The sequence below is a fragment of the Cupressus sempervirens genome, chromosome 6 (assembly GCF_028749045.1).
Source record: "Cupressus sempervirens isolate cs-2001-9-10 chromosome 6, ASM2874904v1, whole genome shotgun sequence".
Taxonomy (NCBI): domain Eukaryota; kingdom Viridiplantae; phylum Streptophyta; class Pinopsida; order Cupressales; family Cupressaceae; genus Cupressus; species Cupressus sempervirens.
Genome location: NC_143123.1, coordinates 574,683,549 through 574,694,568, shown reverse-complemented (window position 1 = coordinate 574,694,568; position 11,020 = coordinate 574,683,549). Strand labels below are relative to the sequence as shown.

Below are 11,020 nucleotides of genomic sequence, written 5' to 3'. Positions count from 1 at the left end.
GTCCCATCAAGTTGAATGATCACCTTTAAATCCACTTCCTTTCTTAGGTCATCTATCCACAAGAGCAGTCTATCCATACCCCCTACTTTTTTGGCAATCAAATCAACAACCCTATTACCCTCATGGTAAATATGGGTGATAATAACTTTTTCAAAATTATTAAGAAGACTTTTGATTTCTTCAATAATCATTTCAATATTCTAAGTGACAAAATAATTATTATTAAGTGTATGAACAATATTCAAAGAGTCCCCTTCTAGCCATAATTTTTGAATGCCAGTCTCCATAGCCCTGCAAACGATAAACAAAGTCCCTGCCACTTCTACCCTGTGACTAGTAGTGGTACCGATAGGAGCAACCACAACATCCAGCACCCTACAGTTATTATCTCTGCGAACTCCACCACACCCTACTCTCCCCAGGTTACCTTTGGCAGGTCCATCAAAATTAGCTTTAATCCACCAACTTGGAGGAGATTTCCATATCACTCCCTCTCTACTAGTATTATCTTTAATCTATTTGCATCTCAGTGGATGATTAATATCAAAGTTACCAACATTGTTGTTTTGATTTAGGAAATTTTCTTTAAGAGCCCTAAGGATTTTGTGGCCAACCACCCAAGTAGGACATTCTTTATCTCTAAATATTCTATTATTTATTTCTTTCCTGAGCCCCCAACAAAGGTTTGGAAGAGAAAAGTTCCTAAGGGATTGAACTAATGAACCATTTATAGGGCATTTCCAGCATGAAAATAATTCATAAGGTTATTAGGCTAAACCATTGAAGATTCCAATACTCCAAAAGGATATTCTAGACACTATGACTGAAATTACAATGAAGGAAAAGGTGATTACTAGATTAATTTTCCTTTTTACATAGAATATGTTTATTAACTATATAGACACCCCTTTTATGGATATTGTCTATTGTTAGGATTTTCTTCTGGAGAGAAATCCAAAAGAAAATTTTAATCTTAGGCATTAGACCCTTCATCCAAGCTTTGGAGCAAGGCAGGTGAATGACATTAGGATCATATTTGAATATAGAGGCCACTTTATAATTCTAATTTAAGTTAGTTCCCCAAACTAGGGAATCTTCCTTGTCCATATTAAGGAAAAAGGAATTGAGAGAGATCTAGATAAACAAAAAGTTAGGACTAGTATCCACAAGATTCACCCTTCCATCATTTGTCCAAGTGGAACTACTTGAAACTACTTGACATGTATTTCATATTTGTAGAACTTTCTTACATATTTCATATTTCTAGGACTTGCTACGTTTAATACTTCATATTTATAAATCACTTGCTTAGATATTTCATAGTTCATATTTAATTTAGTCCATTTTATACATATATGTGTATGTTCATTATATGTTTCTAAAACATGTGGAACCACATGACATATTTCATATTTGTAAAAGATACTTCGACATTTAATATTTCTAGGACATGCTATGTTTAATACTTCATATTTCTAGATCACTTTCTTAGATATTTCATATTTCATATTTAATTTAATCCATTTCATGATGCAGAGCCACACCTTGGAAAGCTCAGGAGGAATACTCACTCAACTGAGTTCAATCCCTTAGGATATATATATAAATTTGAATCTTCGTATTCTCTGCTGCAAAACACAGAAGAACACCACAAGAAAACTGAAATTTGTTTCCAATGAACACACATATAAATTTAAATGCATTGATACAAGTGCACATGTATCTAGTAAATTTCAAATTAATTTATATTTATATTTAAAAACTACCTAAGCACTGGTGGGTATCACATCCATCATATTTGTACCCCCACAAGTAGTAGGTGTCGCATCAACAACATCTCTCCTCCCACTACAATCAGAGCCCACACCAGAAGAAGCACACTCTGCTACCTATGCCTAAAAAAGTATAATTCATTTGGAAATATAAGTACATATTTATAAGTTTGTACATGGAAATTTCTTATTGTAAAAATGAAGCTTAAAAGAGGTGTACCTAGGTCTGAGGAGAAAGAGGGTCACCAACAACATGTGCTAACGTGTCATCAACAGAAAATCCATCTCCAATAGTCTCAATCCTTCTAAATAGTAATGAGTGTAAAGGACTAACAAGCTGGGATGGAAGTGGTGTAGAGTTAGTAGATTGAAATAGCAACATGTTGATGTATGATCCTATCTCACTGGGAACATGAATTTGACTCAAATCTCATAACTACTAATCAAGCACATCAACTCCATTAGTAGAAATAGAAATACCTCAACTAACTCCTAAGGTCCCCTTAGGTGGAGCTACAATAGACTGGTGCACTAAGTCCTGAGCTAAGTGCTCAGTGCTAGACTATTGAACTAAGTGCTAAGCGGTAGATTGTTGAGCACCAAAGTGCTATGTAGAGTGCTCAATGCCAAAGTCCTATGTAGAGTGTTGTGTACTCTAGTGTGCATGACCTTATGGCATGTCATGGGATGCTCAAAATATAGGCCTCTATGAAATCATCTTTGCAACACTATGTAAATGCATCTCCTATGTATCTATGATGTACGAATATGCATGTAAAAGATCATCGAGAAGATACAAGGCCATCTCCATATGTTTGTACTCTCCAGTGAGGCCACGCATATATCCTGGGGTAGGAATACGTCCAACTCTATATATCTCATCAGTGGGTAGTGTAGTACTCAATGATACCTCAAAAGATGATCTGTGTTTACTAGGTCTACTCAAAAGATATCTACCCAGAGTGTTAGATGTAATGCTCCTAGTAGCAGATACAATGTGTCATATCCAATCAATTGCTTCCCTTCAAGAAGCAATGATATCTCTATCTACAATAGTAGCCATTGCTAGAGTCACTATTGGGATCATAGATCCCACCAATGCACAATGATGAGGAATAGTACGAGTCACCTCACAATATGCATCACAATCACAAACTCTACTACTCCCCTAACCATAATATCCTAGAATAGCAAAATAGTTGATGTGGTGCCCCAAACAGAACTCTGCATACAACTACTAGGAAAAATATAATGGAATTTGTTTGTTATTAGGATAATGACCATGTGCTGCTAGGAACTAAGGGTATATCATGTAAGAAACCTGTGGCACAACACATCTAGTAACTTGATGTCCCTTGACCTTGGTCTTCCCCTCATAAAATGGGAAGACCTCTCATTTGATAATCTCCTTAGAAACTAGACTTTGAACCTGGTCTAAGGATATAGAAACTAAGATCGCTACTCTAAGCTCAACAAAAATCCTATCTACAAATTGTGGTGTAAATGGAGACTGTGATCTAAGTTTGTTAGTAAGCTCCTCAAGCCTGGTCAAAATCTACTAACAGATACCTCTATATAGATGATCCTATAATCTCTCAATAGTTAATCTCAATCTAGCAGTCGCTATAGTAAAAAATTGGAATATAGTCAACATATTAGGAACGTGAGGGTGGACAAATAAAACATCAATAGGTGGTCCATGTCCTTGAGCATGATCTTGTCCATGTCCCTAAGCCTATCCTTGTCCCTGTCCCTATCCCTAAGCCTAATCCTATACATGTCCCTAATCATATTCCTATCCCTAACCCTCTCCCTGTCCCTAATCCTAAGGCTGATCATGGGATGCCATCTACAAGTAAAACATGTAAATTAAATGTTAACTTAATATTACAAGTTCACATAAGGGGAACTTAACGTTAACTTAATATTACGAAAGTGATGAGAGAGTAAGTAAGAAGAGGGAGATAGTGTGAAGAGAGAGAAAGTGTGAGGAGAGAAAGTAAGAAGAGGGAGAGAGTGTGCAAAGAGAGAAAAAGTGTGAGGAGAGAGAAAGTGATGAGAGAGAGAAATGAGAGAAAAATTAAGGAAAGAGAAGTGAGAGGAGAGAGAAAGTGATAAGAGAGAGAAAGTGAGAGGAGAGAAAAATTGGGATGAGAGAGAAAGTAAGAAGAGGGAGAGAGTATGAGGAGAGAGAAAAAAATGAGAGATCTAAGTGAGAGGAGAGAGAAAGTGTGTAGAGCGAAGTGAGAGGATAGAGAAAGTGATGAGAAAGAAAGTAAGAAGAGGGAGAGAGTGTGAGGAGAGACAAAGTGTAAAGAGAGAGAGAGAGAGGGAGAGAGGGAGAGAGGGGGAGAGAGAGAGAGAGTTCAAGAAGAGAGAAAATGTGAGGGGGTAGAGACAGAGTGTGTGTGAGGAGAGAGAAAGTGATGAGAGAAAGTAAGGAGAGAGAAGTAAGAGGAGAGACAAAGTTCAAGAAGAGAGGGAAAGAAGAGGGAGAGAGTTCAAGGAGAGAGAAAGTGATGAGAAGTGAGAGGAGAGAGAAAGAAAGTAGAGAGAAGTGATGAGAGAGAAAGTGTGAGGAGAGAGAAAGTGATGAGACAGAAAGTGGGGAGAGAGAGTTCAAGGAGAGAGAAAGTGTAAGGAGAGAAAGTAAGAATAGGCAGAGTGTAAGGAGAGAGAGAGAATGATGAGAGAGAAAGGAGAGAGAAAGTGTGAGGAGAGAGAAAGTGATGAGAGAGAAAGTAAGGAGAGAGAAGTGAGAGGAGAGAGAAAGTGAGAAGAGAGAAAGTGAGAGGAGAGAGAAAGTAAGAAGAGGGAGAGAGAGTGTGTGAAGAGAGAGAGAGAGAGAGAGAGAAAGTGATGAGAGAGAAGGAAATAAGAGATCTAAGTGAGAGGAGAGAGAGAGTTCAAGGAGAGATAAACTGTGAGGAGAGAGAAGTGAGAGGAGAGAAAGTAAGAAGAGGGAGAGAGTGTGAGGAGAGAGAAAGTGTGATGAGAGAGAGAGGAGAGAGAGTTCAAGGAGAGAAAGTGTGAGGAGAGAGAAAGTAAGGAGATAAGTGAGAGGAGAGAGAAAGTTCAAGAAGAGAGAAAGTGTGAGGAGAGAGTGTGTGTGATGAGAGAGAAAGTAAGGAGAGAGAGGTAAGAGGAGAGAGAAAGTTCAAGAAGAGAGAGTGTGAGGTGAGAGAGAACTTGTGTGAGGAGAGAAGTGAGAGGAGAGGGGGAGAGAGAGAGTGAGCAGAGAGAGAAAGTGAGAAGAGAAAGAAAGTGATGAGAGCGAAAGTAAGAGGGAGAGAGTGTGAGGAGAGAAAGTGAGACATGAGAGAGTGGGGAGAGAGAAGTGAGAGTCTAGATAGAGAGAGTTCAAGGAGAGAGAGGGAGGGAGGGAGAGAGAGAAAGTGAGAAGAGAGAGAGTTTTTCTATATATTGAAGGTAATTTTTTATTAATTTTTATTCATCTAGAGTTTTAAATCATTTTTTGTTTTCTACGTCTAATCCTATTGTTGGTTTTCTACATCTTGGATCATATTTTTAGTTTCCTACATCGAATCCTATTTTTGGTTTTCTACATCCAAAATCATATTTTTGGTTTTCTAAATCTAATCATTTTTTTAAATTGTTTATCTACATAGCATTTTAAATAAACTAAACATATAATATTTCTTCCATTAACTAAAATTTTAATAATATTTTCTAACATTTAAACTAAAATACAACTTACAAACATAAAATTAATTATTGTATACTAAAAATACAAAAATACCCATAAAAAAGCTAAATAAATTTAGAAAACTAACTAAATATTCAAAAAGAACTACTAATAATTCATCAAAATAACTAAACAATCATTAAAAATAACTAAATATTCATTAAAAATATAAAAAATAAACATACATTGTATGTTGAATGCTCGAAGAAGGTTGAAAATGCTAATCTAGAATGATGATGTAACTACAAACGTCACGAACTCTGATCCAAGCACTGTTGCAAACCCATCGTTGTGATAATGAAAGGTAAATATGGTAAAATGGCTTTAAAATTGTCATTTTTGTTTGGGGTTAGGGTTTTAAGGGGCTTTGAACGAAGCCATAAAGGCTTCAAAGGAATCACATGGCTTTGTTTGAAGCCCTAGCAGGTCTGTGGATGACAAGGGCTTCAAGAAAAGCTTGCGGCTTCCATCAACACCCCGTCCATAGTGGAGGCTTCGATGGAAGCCTCTACTTCACTCAAAGCCCCTTAAAATGATTTTTCCCACTTTTCATCCAATCTGTTCATGATGAAAAGTGGGAAATAGTTGTGTGGCCTTACCTAGCAATCAATTTAGTTTGATGGGCATTTCTAGGAGTAATATAACTAGCATCCAAAGGGAGAAGAGAAAAAATCAATTTTGGGATTTAGGAGGAAAAGGAGATGGAGAGTCTTTGAAGTGGTAGAATTGTCATTTGATTAGTAAGGAAAATAAGGATATTTCCATAAAGAACATTTTTTTAATAGGCTAATAAAATTGAATTATAAGAAGCACAAGGGAAATCTAGAGCCAATTGCTATGTAGAAAAACAACTTCGACAAAAAAGAAAGAATGGTTCTTGTTGTAATCCAATTATGTAGAAACAACACTAATTCCTTTAAAATCATAATAGCATTAGCTACTTTAAAATAGTTAAATGTACACTTGAAATAGAAAATGAGATAAGCTAATGTCATTGAAACAAGATAAAAAGGGTAAAATACTTCATAGGGCTGAAAGAGGGGGAACAAGTTCAAACAAAGATATCATACAAATCCAATTCATATTCTCTAGCAAACAAAATGGCCTCATGGTTACCATAAGTTTTTTTTCTTTTTAAATGATTTACCCTAAATGATCCAAAATTATAAATCCAATGATATAGGTCATAAAAAAATGGCCATTGTTGGCTAAAAATATGGATCAAACCCTTAGAAGAAAAGAAGAACATAGTAGGATTTGAATAAATACATAGGCACAAGTGAGTGAAACACATTTCTTATCTAAATTTTTTGTGGAAGGAATACACTAGAGGTCTTAAAGGGGTGGATTTGTGGGATTTTATCTATTAACCCTGGCAATTGAAAGATAATTCTCAAAGTAAACCCTTCACCAAGTATAAAACCTAAATTCATTTGATAAATTTTCCTAGGAGATAAAGTTTATAAAGCTCCAAAGATGTGGTAGGAAGTGAAAAAACACCAAAAAAATTCCTTCCCATCATCATCTATTGGATTTGAAGATATAATATAAGTATTACTAGTCTAAAATTTTACAACAATAGTTCCAACCTTATATTTGTGCTTACCCCTCTCAAAACCTAGGTCACTAGTTACCATGGCAATAAGACTTTGAACTATGGAGAAGGAATTATATGGGAAATATCACCATCAATAGATGATACTATATTGGTTCCTTATCTATAAATAATATTTTGATTTATCCTTCAATAAGAAGATTAGTGGAACCGTATTTTACATGTTATTAAGAGTTTCATCCAAGGACATTCACTGGTATATTTTTTTACTTATCAAATAACAATGAAATGTAGGGTTTTATAATGTAGTGTCATCAAGATTAGATTAGGAAAATAAATCATCCTTTTCTTAGGGTATTTGTAGGATCATGGTCAACCAAACTATGCTCTTAAGTGGCAATAAAAAATTAGCAAATTAGGGTTATGTCAACTTGATATCAAAAAGTTGAGAGAAATGAATATCTAAGAAATTGAATTTAGTTTTAAAACTACTAGGCCTTATCGAAAAAAAAAATTAAAAATTGATTGGTCAAAATTTTGAATTTTAATGCAATAGTACAAAAATTTTAGGACAAAAATAAGTAGATGTATGTTTGACCACTTTAGTATTTTTGGAATTAAAAACTCTTGTGTTTGACCGTGTTAACTAATTCAAAACTATGCAAAATTTAATTTTTATTTATTTGTCCTTATAGTAGAAGAAGCATAGAATGTGATGCATCTTTTGGATTTCAAAAATGTTGTACTATTTGAAAGTTTTTCCAAGCAATATGTCAATTAGCACTTTATACGTAACTCCATTATAAAATAAGTAATAATTACTTACTAAACTCATAATTTGACAAACCTTAAATTTATGGAAAGCTAAGATTCTTAAGAAACCATTTTCATTTCATCAAATTTTGGTGAAAAAAGTCATTAGTGATCATGGAACATCTTCTACATCCAATTTTGAGCATCTACCATTTACTACATTTTGTGGAGGGATCCATTGTCTCTTACATTTCACTTTCTACAAGACCTTCTCAAGATGAAGGATACTGTGGGTAGGTTTTTGTTCTTAGTGGGTTTTCTCTCTTTCCTCTCCTATTCTTAGGCTTTTGTCTCCTTATTTAGACTTAAGGAGGGGGTGTTAGAAAATAAAGCTTAGCATGTTTTTTTGTTTTTATCCATCCTTTTATTGGATAAAGCCTCCTTTCTTAGTGTGTAAGCTAACTAAGAAATACTTCTAATTTTTTCAGCTTTATTCATGTGTTTTTCCTCAGCTTTATGCTATGAGGAAGCCTATATTATTTTAATTCTTTCATTGTAATTAATTTGTGAAGTTTCATCTTTCATTTTTCTTTCACAACTGCATATTTTGTTCTATCATTATAACTAGATTATTTCCTAATTAAGCTAAAATTCTACAAAAAGTACAGGGAAGTTGCAAGAGAGTCGTTTAAAAAATCATTTGAATGGCACAAATGAACAAACAGTAAATGATAGAAAACGTGATCACCCACCAGTCAGCATTTGTGATCATCTACTGGTTCGGCTTGTTTTCGTCTACCAGTTTGGCTTCTTATCTTCTATACTAGCATCTATTAATCTGCAGCTTGATACCAGGTTAGTGAGCAGCTGTAGTTTGCACATCCTGTTTCCTCTTATTTAAGATTGTATATTGGCAATGGAGAAAATAAACGGTATGATGATTTTTCCATTCTGTTATGCATAGATTCTACTTTTCGTATTTGACCTTTTCTGATGATCTGCGTGACAGAGGAGAAATTGAATCTGAAGGTGATTGGGGCGGGCCTTTGCAGAACTGGCACAGCCTCTTTGAGAGAGGCTCTTGTCATGTTAGGGTTTCCCTGCTACCACTACACCCAAATGATGAAGAATGCCCAAACTAACCTATGGCTTGATAGTTTGTCTGGTAAGCCAAATACAAATCAATGTTAATTTTCATTAATCCAATCAATCTTATAACCCTAAGTTGTATTATGTGACTAAATTATCAGGGAAGTCAGAAGATTGGAAGAGTGTATTTAGTGGGTACACGGCAACATTGGACTGCCCATCTGTAACAGTGTATCGGAGGTTGATGGAGTTGTGTCCCGAGGCAAAGATCATTCTCACTGTGCGTGACCCACAAACGTGGTATGAGAGTGTAAGAGAAACTGTTTACTACTCTCACCTTTATAGTACTGATAAATCTCACATTGCCCTGAATGAGTTGACAGTGTGGGAAGGTTTGTTCAGTGGGAGATTCGAGGAGAAAGAATACGCCATGAGTGTTTATGAAGCACATGTGGAAGAAGTGAAGAAGTATGTGCCTTGTCATAGATTACTTGTGTTCAATGTAAAAGAAGGATGGGCTCCTCTCTGCAATTTCTTGGGGGTTTCTCTGCCGCCTGCTGGGATACCATTTCCTCATGTCAATACTACAGCACAATACAACGACACTAGAATTAAGTCTATGGGAGTTTAATCCAACATTTGTGGAGTTTTCCTCTTGTATGGTCAAGCGAAATAGGGTCTTGACCAATCAAAAGACTAATATTAATTGGACAAAATGAATTCCCAAGAAGTGAAAATATTTAGTTAATTAATTATTTTATTGTTTTTTATTTTATATGTTTGTGTTTGCCATTCAACCATCTTATGCATACAAATGGTGTTTTCTTAGTATGTTTTTTAATTACTAATATTTTTTAATTACTAATTTCAATATATTTTAGGCTATGTTCCAATTTAAAAAGTCTAGATTATTTTTTAGATGATTCATAGGTGTTAATATTGCATATATTTCAAATAATTGTTATACAAGAAAAAACTTCTTATTAATGATGAAATAGCAATGGGGCACCTCTCTTCTTCTTTTTTCCATTGTTATTTATACATATGTAATTAGTTTGAGCTCTCTTGTTGATGTGACACCCTCACCTTGGGTCAACATTATTAGTTTTTATGGTTCTTTAATTCACTTTAGTTTAGATGTCACTCACATAGTTGGCATTTCAATACTTGACTTAAGATATTAAATAGTGGATAGGTACACTAAATGTATTTTAAAGTTATGTTCCAATAAGAAATATTAGATATTGACAAGCTTAGAATTTTTTTTCATAAAGGGTGCTAACATTGCTTATATTTTATATAATTATTATACAAGAGAAAAAAAAATATTATCAATGATGTTCTTTAATATAGAGTTAAATGTATGAAATGAATTTTGTTGGTAAATAGATTTGTCACTTACAAAGTATGTGATTTGGCTCAATGGATTGTGTGACAAATCAATTTCTCCAATAGTTGGTTAGGCCCTTGTTATACCGCCTTTTCAAATTCAGAAAGATATGAAGAAAGCTATGAAATGAATGCACCAAACAACTTTTCAAGCCTTCCTAAATCAACTTCAATTGCTAATGAGAATGATCAAGAACTATACTTAAAGGCTAACATTAGCTCAATGATGGTTTGATGGTTCACTAACATTTACACCATGTTGTGATAACATTAATTACAACAAGAATCAACACTCAAATAGTTTAGATTTGGTAAAAAAGAGAACACAAAATGCACAAGTCCTTTTATTTCTTTGCACCAAGAACATAAGAAAAGTTGTCAATTACAAGAGCAAGAATTGTACACACTTTCCAAAAATTGCTTTACTATCAAACTTTAACATAAGTGTCCCCTTATTTCCAAATCCAAAAAATCACTGTACAAAGTCAAAATGATTTCCTTATATAGACATTGAGGTTAAGAACTACTCCTTTGTGGTTAATAACTACCTCCCAATTACGTGATTTAGGAGAGGTTAATTAACCTTTACAAAATTAACTCCAAAATGAGAAAACTTGTTGTTTACAAGGTCATACTCAAAATACATTAGATTTGACAGAACCATCAAATAGGTAGCCTCACCAACATGAGAGTGTAGATTTCCTATGATTCATGGATCGCCAACTTACTAGCAATTTGGCCTTGAAATCTGTGTAC

General features: G+C 34.6%; 1 protein-coding gene across 1 annotated transcript; it reads left to right on the top strand.

Moving 5' to 3' along the window:
- The first annotated feature begins 8,629 nt into the window (after nucleotides 1–8,629).
- On the top strand, nucleotides 8,630–9,650 carry LOC149553558 (ava biosynthesis cluster protein M-like). The gene is made up of 3 exons (XM_089789920.1): nucleotides 8,630–8,718; nucleotides 8,796–8,951; nucleotides 9,037–9,650. The coding sequence occupies exons 1-3, from the start codon at nucleotides 8,703–8,705 to the stop codon at nucleotides 9,504–9,506; spliced, it is 642 nt and encodes a 213-aa protein (XP_089646046.1). The 5' UTR covers nucleotides 8,630–8,702; the 3' UTR covers nucleotides 9,507–9,650.
- The last annotated feature ends 1,370 nt before the right edge of the window (nucleotides 9,651–11,020 follow it).